The 12365-nt window shown below is 38.0% G+C and overlaps 1 protein-coding gene across 1 annotated transcript; it reads left to right on the top strand.

Annotated features, from left to right (window-relative positions):
• The first annotated feature begins 2685 nt into the window (after nt 1–2685).
• On the top strand, nt 2686–10016 carry LOC122080636 (mitoferrin-like). Its single transcript, XM_042647434.1, has 2 exons — nt 2686–3777; nt 9354–10016. Exons 1-2 carry the CDS (start codon nt 2935–2937, stop codon nt 9564–9566), a joined length of 1056 nt encoding a protein of 351 aa, XP_042503368.1. The 5' UTR covers nt 2686–2934; the 3' UTR covers nt 9567–10016.
• Nucleotides 10017–12365: the final 2349 nt, after the last annotated feature.

A 12365-nucleotide genomic window follows, 5' to 3' on the forward strand; every position in this document is an offset into this window, starting at 1 on the left:
ACCTTGCCAACAGGTTATTATGAAAGCCAAGATCTAGGAACTGATCGTCCTAGAGTCAACAGAAGAGTTGATAGGACACCTACAGGATATAGGAAGAAGAGTAGGACAACTGGTATTGAACGCGCCATACAGACCCTAGCCGAGTCAGTAGCAAACAAGAATACTTCAACCCCTAGCTCAACTCCAATGGGTCTCACTCCAAATACCACAGATTTCAGCACTTCTACTTGTGTTAGATTATTGGAAACCATGAATGATATCCCAAGAGAGTTGCATATTAAGGCGTGCAAGAGGATATTGGTGGATCGGGAATGGAGAGAATTATTCATTACTCTCAAGGATGAAACGAAACAATTGGCTTTTGATGTGTTAGATTGATGGATGATAATCTAACATTTTTTTTTTTTAATATGGATGATTGTATTGAAATACATTTAAGACCTTTTGTAGTAGGATCGATATATTTTGTTAGGTACACTTGATGTAAAAGTGTAATATGGATATTTACACTTTATGCTACTTTTCTAAATATGCCAGTTAAATTTTACATCTATTGTTGTAGCAAAAATTCTGTTGGATGTCTTTTGTTTTAAATACTTATTACATCATCTGATAATTATGCATGTTGGATGATTATAGTTTTATAGATCTTTTGGTACATTTATTAGAGGATAAACATTTGTATGATATTAACAAGTTTAAAATTTATATTGAATCAGTTATGGCAAATGTCAATAATACTCCAATAATCTCCTCTACTGACGACGATGGAGAAGAATTGATTCTCGCAACATTGTTGATAGTACAATATCATTATTCCAGCGATTTATACACTAGAGAACCACGCAGGGATAGTGCATTCACAGGGGCAGCATGGGTACATGAGGTGTTGCATGGGCATGCAAACCGCTGTTACGAAGAATTTGGGTTGGAACGACATGTGTTTTTAAATTTATGCCTACTAATGAGACATCGTGGTTAGTTACAAGACAGTCGCAAAATTAGGGTAGATGAACAATTGGCAATGTTCATGTTTAGAATAACAGGTGTAGGTCCTACTAATTGAGCAGTTGAAGAGAGATTCCAACATTCAGGACAGACTGTCAGCTATTACTTTGGCAAAGTATTGCAAGGAGTGCTTAAGCTTTCTAAGGAGTATATCAAAGACCCATCGTTTGATGAGATTCCTATGGAAATAATTGCAAACAACAAATGGTGGTCATATTTTAAGGTAAAATGAAAAATTTCTTTCTAATAAGTTTACATCAATTTTTAACTTATGATTGTTTTTTGTTTCACATAATAATGCTTTTTGTTGGTTTTTTGTTTTATTTTAATTAGGATTGCATTGGTGCCATAGATGGTACACATGTTACTGCTATAGTTCCCAAGGGAAAACAGATCCTATGTCGAGGACGGAAGGGGATAACAACCCAAAATGTGATGTGTGCCTGCTTGTTTGACATGAAATTCACTTTTGTATATGCAGGTTGGGAAGACAGTGCAAATGATTGTCGTGTATTCAATAGAGCCCTAGAGGATCCTATCTTGCGATTTCCTCATCCTCCCCAAGGGATATCAATTCCCAAATTATCATGTATGCAAATGATTATTGTGTATGATTTTAATGTCTTGCTTTATCATATTGTAGGGAAGTATTACGTTGTAGACTCAGGATATGCGAGTAGGAATGGATATTTGACACCCTTCAAAGGAGAGAGATATCATATACCAGATTATAATGGAGGAAGAAGACAACCCAGAAGTACTAAGGAATTATTTAATTATAGACATTCTTCTTTAAGGAATCATATTGAGCGTTGTTTTGGGATTTTAAAATCAAGATTCCCTATTTTAAAAAACATGCCTCAATTCTCACTTAGTTACCAAAGTTATATTGTGATAGCTTGTTGTGGACTTCATAACTATATTAAATCTGAACAAATAGCAGATGCACTTTTTCAACAATATGGGGAAGATGACTACTATGATCCTAATGAAGAGAGAGTCAGGGTAGTCAACGCTCACGGAAAACAAGAAGATGGTGATATTGCTAGTACTTCTACTACAATTCATCAGGGCAGTCAACGTGTACAAGGAAGGCAGATGAATGAGCTAAGGATACAAATTGCAAATCAAATGGCAGTATATAAGAGTTACCCCTTGATTTGATTATTTATGTAATAAAATTTCAAGACACCTATTTGCAGCTATGATTTTTATTTTGTAATTCCTATAAACTTGAATAGTAGACTTTTGTTTTCTTATTAAGATAAATGTGAAAACTCTTTATGTTTATATTTTATTATTTCCTTTAAGTAATAGTATTTTAAAAGATAATTTCATAAACAAATTATTTATTTATTTAAGTTAAATTTGATCATAATAGCATGTTTGTAATTATTGATTTCATTGTTCAAAAGTGAATTTTTATTATTGTACTCTCTAGAAATAGAAGTGTTTGTCAAACGTTGTTTCTGTTCTTTTCCTGTTCTAAGGACATTTCTGAAATAGTTTACCAAACGTTGTTTCTATTCCGCCAGAGTGTCTTCACAGCATGGAATCGAAAAAGAACACTTCTGTAAAAGAACACTCTCTAGGAATAGAAGTGTTATCAAACGGCCTTTTAGATCGCCCAAAATCAATGAAAACGATACGACGAAACGAAACGTTTCGAAATCCGACTCAAACCAGAGAAAGACACTGGTACGTCCTACTCCTGCAATCCTGCCCATCCAAACTCCAAAACCCTAAAAATGAAGCCCAAACGGACTCAACGGCCAAACGTGTACTTGCACTGCCGCTGCATGCTGCACCTCCTTTCCTCTCCCCTTCTCCCCCTTCTTCTGATCTGAGTGGCTGCGGTGGCTTTGTCCCTCTCCTAGGGTCCTCTAGGCTAGAGGGTTAAGTATTGGAATTGGGTATCATCGAGTTATGACTCGCCCAGCCGAGCTCCAAAACTCCATAGACCTCGCTGCTAGCCACACTTCCGATCACCCCCTTACCATCTCCGGCGACGTCGACGTGACCACCACCGCCACTGATGCTGAGGCCTCCCATGATGGCCTTGGTTTCTGGCAATTCATGGTGGCGGGTTCCATTGCCGGCATGGTCGAACACATGGCAATGTTCCCTGTCGACACCCTCAAGACCCGTATGCAGATGCTCGGCGCCACTTCTACCGCCGCTTCATCTGCCCCCTATCCGACTCAGACTTTACACCATCCCCGCTTCGGCCGTTTTCTCGCATCAATTATACGAACCGAGGGCCCCTTAGGTCTCTACCGTGGCATCGGCGCAATGGGTCTCGGTGCTGGCCCTGCCCATGCAGTTTACTTCTCCGTCTACGAAGTCTGCAAGGAAAAGCTCGGCGGAAACCTTCCAGGCCACCACCCTCTAGTCCACGCGGCTTCTGGTGTTGTTGCCACCACTGCTAGCGATGCCGTTCTCACCCCTATGGATGTTGTGAAACAGAGGTTGCAGTTGCGGAGCAGCCCTTATGGTGGAGTAAAGGATTGTGTGGTGAAGATGCTTAGGGAGGAAGGGTTGAAGGCTTTCTATGCTTCTTACCGCACGACCATCGTGATGAATGCTCCTTTTACGGCCGTGCACTTCGCTACTTATGAGGCCGTCAAGAAGGTTTTGAATGAGGTATCTCCGGAGAATGCGAGAGAGGAGCGGCTTCTTGTTCATATCACTGCCGGTGGAGCTGCGGGTGCCCTAGCTGGTGCGGTTACCACCCCCTTGGATGTTGTCAAAACAAGACTGCAATGCCAGGTTAGTATTTTTCTTTTTCACCATCGGAATCCTCTGGCCTCTGTTTGTTATTCTTTCGTAGATGCCTGAGCAATTATTAAAGCTCCCACCTTTGCCGATATAGATGAGGGTGTTCATTATTTGAAATTGGTCTATTGCTACGATTTCTGCTACTAATTGTTGAAATTGATTTAGCTGCTGTTGAAATGAACTGGGTTTCCTTGGGCTTTGTTAATTATTTGGAAAATTACTATTGGTAGTACCACAGCTACTATTATTTTTTCTACAAATATGTTCTTCAAGCTAGAGCAGAAACCGTGATGTGTACAAGCAATGTGCAGTTTTTCCCCCTTCTCCACCTCCCCCCCCTAGGTTGCAAAATCACAAGCTAATCTCGGGGTCACAACACTTTCATTGGACAGAGCCAGTCTAAGAATTTTATCCTCCGAAGAGAGAAAGAAGAATCAGAATTATTGAATGTGTTAACTGTTAAATGGAAAATTTGTTGGATTTAAGTGTGGTTCAAAAACTTTCATGGCCATTAAATTTCATAACTTCTAAGTTTCAGTGTTTTATTTCTTCCTCTCCCCAGCTTTGTAAACTTTTAATTAAAAAAAATTCATAATGTATTGACTTGTTCCTCATTTTCTCTCTTTGTCCTAACTCCTAATCCCCTTATAAATGGAGAGAACTTAGAAGTGGTTTATAAGATTGGGATTTGGATGCATAGGGACCCTTGGGGGCAGGCATGCCAATGCATCAGAATTGTCTCACATATACATGTGGATTTTAAGGCGCACAAGATAGCCTTAACCTGGCATTACGTTTTGTTTCCTGATTCTTGATCTTTTGTCACAACCTTTGTCCTTGTGGTTATCTAGACTATTCTTACTCAGTTTTTTCAAAGCTCTCTCCATGTCGGAAGGCAGTAAGATACTTCTCTATTGGTTGTCTACCTATCACTCATATTTGGTTGGCCATGTAGGCCCATGGGCTAAAGACCTCTATAAAAGGGTTTGGACATTGCCTGCACTGTTTGTCTGACTATCCATGCACTTAATCTTAGTGTTTTCTGCTACTACTGTGTTCTCTTGAGTTGGCGTGTGTGGTTGTGGTTACACACCTCGGAGGCAACATAATTAAGTCCTGAAGTCTGGATGCCATTAACTCGTGCACTGTGGATTAGATCCAAAGGGAGGAGGGTTGGGGGAACGGGTGAATCAGATGTGAAGACTGTGAAGACAGTGCATCAAAATGCGTTCATTGGTCTACTCTTGAAATAAGCTCTCTCATGTGGCATTTTTTATTTTGGCTTCACACCGGGTAAGTTCTATAGCTGTTTGCAACATTCTTGAATTTGTCATTTGTGACAAGCGTGAAGTCCAGGAGATCCCAAACCATAATAGCCATTGGCAGTGCGATCTTGCTTTCAGTTTAGTGACTGCAGATGTTGTCAATGGTGCAATTACTAAATTACACATAGGCTAGTAAAGAGTGAAAACCAACTTGAACCAGCCAGTTCTGGTTTCAGTGCAGTGTGGGACAATTTTATAGGTTGTATAGAGAGTAGTAACTATATTCTGAATTATGTATTGATCACGCTAAGGATATTTGGAGGCTTTAGAAATTGGATATACACGGGTATTAGGAAACCGGGAATATTTTGTGCAATTTTTTTTGCTACAAACGGTTGATGATAATTCCATTACTTAGCATATTGATGAATTGTTGGCCTTGAAAGGGTCGCGAGTTGTTCAAAGAGGTGATAATCTTGCTGATAAACTATAAGCTTTTTTCTTTGTGGAAAACAACTTGCTCCCTTCCTCTTAGAATTAAGTGCTAAAATATCAAAAAGAGGGAACCTTGTTTGGATGGAGTATGTGATGCTTCCACACTGAAGAGGATGACAATAACAGAGACTTGACAACTAAGGCCGAGAAGATTGTATCAACTCCTCATCTTGAAGAAAACATTGATGCACTCATGAAAAGTAAACAGAAATCCATGATCGCAAGGCTCACAAGGTATCTAGAAACTTTAAGAAAATTCTACGAAGATGAAGTGAATGCCTTTTTTACTCCCCTCCCCCCGCCCTTTTTTTAAATTGATTTTTTCTATGTAAAGTCTGGGAAGGATAAGGAACTTGCCAATGGTCAGGACAACCTAACATTGAGCTATTGTAGTTGTCTTGAAGTGAACTTGGTATGCAGAACCAGCAAATGGTAGGTGTACATAGGACCTACCTAGAGCATTGTGTAACAATCAATTCTCGCTGGATTTATAAAAATCCCTTGTCACCACCTATTTCAGTTTCCCATAATCTTTAACCAATTTTAAAGCTATACTAAACCTACCTTTTTTACTACTGTGGACTCTGCATGTAATCTGTTGATGAAAGACTTGAACCAAAATTATCCGGAACCGACAATTTCACTTCTCTCTTTGTTCCATCGTTGTTGTACCTATAGCATTGCCCTATTAGCTGACTCCTCATTGGTGCCCTAGACCAGCTCTCCTCCTCTTCAAGGTTAATTGCCGTGATCCTTGACTTTGGAAGGTTTAAGTAAAATCCATATATTTTTTCACTTCACAAAGAACATGTTAGTAATCACCTAAACATATGCAAAATATAATATCACAACATTGTCTTCTTTGTTGTGGTGCTGAGTCAATTAAAATTGGTGATGTATTTGGACTTTTATGATTGGATGATACTGCATTGACTTCCAATTTGCATCCTTGATAAGGCTTTTGATGCAGTTGCACGATGGACTTATAGAGGAAAAAAAAAAATCTTTTGATTTGATTCTCTTTGGATTTAGAAACAATTTCTTTTGTATTAGTTGGTTTCTAATTTTAGATTAGTTTCCATTTTCAAGTAGTTTCCATTAATTATTTGATTTTTCTTTTATATTAGTCATGTAATAGAGAAGAACTCAGTTTTGAGATTTGAAGTTTTTTTTTGAAGAATTGAAATTTGGTATGAAAACCATGGCTGCCGTGGGCTGTTTTCCCCCTCCCTGATTCTCTGAAATCTTCTTTTCCCCTCTGTTCTTCTTTTCCTTCTTTTCCTTCTTCTCGCTGGTTTCCTCTCCCAGCCCCTGTTCTGGGCAATACTTCCAACCCTAGTGTTGGGGCTCGATCTCTACAAAAACACACCAAACCAGTTCAAGATTTTTGGGACTCATTCCAACAATAGAAACGATTCACCATACACAGATCCAAGACCAAGTTTGGTCTCTACCGGACGCTCTAACCAGAAGTTCAGATCTGGTTCTGTACCTGCGATAGACTGAGTTGCAGAACAAATTAGTTCCTGCTTGTGGAGTCTATCACTGTTGGTTGTCAAGTGCATCCGATAGGGCTTGGGGTTTCGATCCTTGTCCTAAACTTGCAGATCCAGCAACTCTGGTGAGGGAGTTCTCTCCTTTGAAGGTCTACACTTGGTTACCGTTTTGTGTTCTATCGTGAAGAAGAAGAAGAGGATAGGGTTTCTGAAATTGCAAGTAAGGACAGTTACTTTACTTTACAAATAAACCCCTTATACTAAAAAGTGTGTTCTAGTAGTTCCTCCCTACTTTATCAATTACAGAACACCCCCTCTTTTAATTTTCCTATTTCTGTCATCCCTGTCACTTGTTATAATATCAGTAATGCACATGGTTGTTTCTGAATTTACAATATTGCCCCTCAATCATTAAATTTGAGATTTTTAGTCGTTCTTGTGGGCCCTAAGCGATCCGATTCCCTCGGATCCGCATCAGCTTTCTTCCACTGTTGTTCCCATTGTAATGGACTTGGTTTCTTAGGCAATTTATCGTCTTCAACTTGTCGCCCTGCCTCGGCTAGTACCTCAAAGGTGGTGAGAGGCTGGGAAAATAGATAATGTATATTGAGGCCGCAAATTCGTGACAAGAAAACGGTGAGCCCTTCCTTAAATCTTGCCTTCTTGTTTCCAAATCTCAGTGAGTAGAGGTATTGTAAGAGTATTGCTATTTGAATGCTTTGACTATGTCTTCCCAAGTATGAGTTTGGGATGAATCTGTTGACAACTAGCCAATGGAGGGCTGGCCCGGTGTGGTTATAAGGGATTTTTGTTTTAAAAATATACTCTTGATTAGCATCACAAAGAAGATTGGTGTATCAACAAGTTAAATGTGTGACAATTCCACACTCAAAAAATGCTTGAAAACTTGAGACAAGATCAACAGTTCACGTTGCGCAACAGCAAAGACTAGGCTGATATTAGTCGCAAAGGAGAAAGAATTTAGGAAGAAATATATTATGAGACAGAAAAAGAGAGGCTAAGTATGTTTTGAATTGTGTGAGACTCTTGTCTCCCCTTAAATCTCCTATTGAAAGTGGAGAGACTTCCAAGGATATATAAGAATTGGATTTACATGCATAGTGATCCATTGGAGGTGGGCAGGCATGGCAAATCCTCTTGCTTTGAGAAAGGGGGGTTATTCCTTCAGATGTGCTTGTGCTGGCTGGGCGAGGCTTGACAGGTGTGGTGTGGTGTGGTGTGATGTGGTGAGGTAGGTTTATTAGGCAGCTCAGCGTTTCTTACTTTGGTCATTTCGTGATCCTTGGTCATGTTATTAATTGTGGATTGTTTTTACCATTTTTTTTTATCTCACTTTTTTTTCCCCCTTTTGAAAGATTAACAAATTTTAAGGTACTTCGGCAAGCAGAATTATGGGTTTCTTTCTGACTTTCTGATTGGGAGTTCTCCAAAGTTCTTTTGTTCCTCAGCTAGGTAGCATATAATCACAAATTCCCTCTTCACTGCCCACATGTAGTAGGCCATCTAGGACTGTTGAGCTAAAGACTTCCACAGAAGAGGTTGGACTTTGGTTGGCTTGGATCCAAAAATAGCGTTGTTACCTGCACTGTTTCTACCTTTCCCATAACTTCTTTACTGCATTCTTCTGCTGCTATGCTCTTAAGTCAGAGTACATATAGTGAGCTTACCGTGACCTTGGCGATGGGTGTGTTCAAGACGAGATCATTGAGCCCTGTATCCTGGATGATATCAACCTGGAGGTTGGCTTCAGTGCACATATGGGCAGTGCTTGGCACCTGTCCCATTCACTGTCAGTAAGAGTCCACCTAGAGGGGCCTCTTTCTGAAGCAGAAATGATAGGTGTTCAGTGCTGACCGTACGTGCAGCAGAGTCGCTCTTACCTTGTAGCACCTAGGAATATATCCAAATGGGTTAAATCAGATTCAATAACAGTTCAGCAGTTTCGTACTTTGATCTATTATTGATTTTGGCTTCTTTAGGAGTAAAGCTTTACTGCTGTCCATGTAAAATGTTGTTTTAACCATCACATATTCAACAAAATTTTTGAGAACTTATGACCCAGTACCCAACATTGTGAGAATACAAAAATGAACATTTATCTTTCAGACTGCAAGCAAGCAGAATATCTTTGTTAACATATACAAAATATATAAGTACAGGAGAACTTTACAGACATCTCATCAGTAGTGACCATCTATTTACCCCCAAATTTGTTCATGTTATAAATCAAGCTTGCAGAGATATTTAAGATTTACCCTAATAATGTATTGTCATTATGGTTTTGTCACAGGGTGTAGGTGGAGCAGACACTTTTAGTAGTAGTTCTATCCGCATGGCTCTCAAGCAGATAGTGTCCAAGGAAGGTCCCCAAGCTTTGCTGCAAGGTCTGAAGCCAAGGATACTGTTCCATGCCCCAGCAGCTGCAATATGCTGGTCCACTTATGAAGCCATGAAAAATTTCCTTCAACACTCACCAGAAAGCCGACCCCACCCCACAACCTGAAAATCAGTAGCTTAGAAGTGGATACCACCCGGTCTTTTGATTGGAGGATCAATCCATGATTATTTATCAGAAGTGAGTGCCATCAGTGTCTAAATAAGTTGGTGAGGGTTTTTGATCTGCAGTATTCCTCACATTTTTCTCCTTTCTGCTGATGGCGAGACGGTTGTGGAAACTGGGTGGTTGAAGAGGGTGTGGGTGTTGGTTATTCTTTGAGGCTGATGCTCTTTTGCCTTGTTAATACTGTAAGATGTATCTTTTGACAGGTTACAGTAAGATACAACACAGAAACTGGCAATGAAAGCCACAATTGAATTAAAAAAAAAGGAGGTTTGCCTTCTAGAGTCAGGCCATGACATCAAGAAGGTATTACTAGGCAATTTTGGTTCTGGGTTTGTTCTGTGCACTAAGGCATACTGAAATCAATTTAAGAAATCAATTTATTGTTCAGAAGATCCAGTTCCTGAAATCCAGATATGGACTCATTTCTGTGTTTGGAGGAAGGGGTAAAAAACCAATTCCTATACCATTTGGATTATACACTTTCAAGCCATGGCATTGTCTGAACTCTAAGCAAAAATTCTTTAAGAGGAACAATGCTAGAGGACAGCAGGTCACCTCGCGCAGAAGCCTGTTTCCCAAAAACTAATTTTATGTTTAAAGAAAAAAAATGGAAAAATGGGGCTACTTCAACTTGGTGATCACTATCTAGGGGTCCTCGAAACATTTTCCTTCTAAATATTGATCTGAAAGAACTTGCCTTCTCTCGGGTTAAACTTGCACTTTCAGTTAAAATATATATATATATATATATAGACACACGTGCAAATGCACGTGGGAGCATAAATGATTAATATTAAAAAATACAGTGCAAATGCAAAGATTAGTAAAAAATAGAAGAGGAAAGAGTAAAAGGAATAAGTAATTTTCTTTATGGAAAAATCAAAGATTAATTATGGGTCTTTAAGCATTTTGCTTTGAGTAAGAACTCTTGTACTCGATTCAACAATAATCAATTATCTCAAAAAATCTATAACAAAAGAGAATAGCTATTGTCTCGAAAAAATGACATTGCAATTGATGAAGCCCAGAGCACAAACAATTGAAGTGTTTTTTGGGTGGTGTTTAATAAATGAATAGAGTATCACCTAGATCTACCACATGCCATGATAGGTTTTCAATGGTTATAAAAGAAAGCCAAAATTCTTTATGTAAGGATATCAGCAATGTAAATGTAATTATACACACAAATTATAATAAAGATAATTACCTCAATTTTGTGTTAGAAAAGAAGAAGTTGAAAGAATAAGGAATGTAGTTGCACAACAAGTTAAGAGAAATTCCATCAATAAATACAATGAAGTCATAATAGTACGAACATAATGGAAATCATTGAAAACCTATATTAATATCTATGGATGTATCCATAAATTCAAACAATTTACCATTCCTAAACTTTTGAATGTATACCACCAAATTATCTCAAGTCAACAACTTAGGGAGGTATAAAAAAGTATGTAGAGCCTGAACAAACAAAAGAAATAATAATTAGGGTAAAGAAAAACAGCTAGAGTCCATATTGAGAATTCCCCATAAAACACAACCACATTAACCACTAAAAATAGATTAAATACCAATTCAAAATTTTCAAATTATTAAGAAACTAATATTATTTTGGAGCCTGGACAATGTTTTGTTTCTAACATCCCTAAAAAGATCAAAATTAGATGCAAATAAAAAACAAGGAGAGTTTCTTGCATGTATCTTGCTGTTTAATTTATGAAAATCCTTATAAACATATGAGCATGTGAAGAATAGATGAATAATATGAATGAATACCAAGCATAAAACAATCACCACTATGTTAAGAAAAATTGATCCTGCATGAACTCATCCTCCCACTGCATTCAATAACAACTCTAAACAAATTTCTGAAGTATTTGTCTTTTTTCTAAAGGTCAAGTTGCTAATCCAATCTGAGAAACAAACAACAATCAGCAAACTAGAATAAATAGATTCTAAAATTCAAGTCCAAAGTGAAATTAAAGCTTAAAGTCACCACCATAAGAAGAGCTCATAGCCACAGGTATGATGGAATGCAAGAGCGGATCACAGCCCTATGACTGGTAGTTAGAGAAAGAGGAAAGTTTTTAAGAGAAAAAACTAATCATACACAAATAGAGAACAAACCCTAGAAATCAATGGAGGTCTCTCTAGTGAATTTGAACAACAAATCCACCGGTAGTAAAAAGTTTTATTTCATAAAATACAATTGAAGTTAGGAATAATGCATCGTGCAAAATAAAAGAGAAATAAGCCAGAGAGGGAGCAAGGAAGAGTACCAGAGTATTGTTATGGGGTTTGGATTATACGTGCAAATGCACGTGAAGAAAAATTACTATAGACTAATCAAACCTACATGTGTGATCTTAGTTGAGAGAGAGAGAGAGAGAGAATTCATGAATCTATTGAGGAAGAGACACACACTACTCAAATTTCATTTAAATAAAAAAATATAAACGAATTTAGAGATTTACCTGTAATCGATTAACTGCAGTAGCAAGATACTAAAAGAAAATAAATTCTGTTGCAACAAATAAGAGAGAATTAAGTTAAGGATTGCAACCGTAATTCATTGCTGAAAAAAAAAATTATAACAATTGCGGCCCAAAAAAAGGGTCAAAATAGTTATCAATCTATGATTTAACATAAGTGCGCTGAATCGGATCATAAACTCGTTTTTCATGAATCTAATAAGGAAGAGATATACTCATTACTCAAACTTCATTAAAAAAAAAAAAA

The sequence above is a fragment of the Macadamia integrifolia genome, chromosome 6 (genome assembly GCF_013358625.1).
Source record: "Macadamia integrifolia cultivar HAES 741 chromosome 6, SCU_Mint_v3, whole genome shotgun sequence".
Lineage (NCBI taxonomy): Eukaryota > Viridiplantae > Streptophyta > Magnoliopsida > Proteales > Proteaceae > Macadamia > Macadamia integrifolia.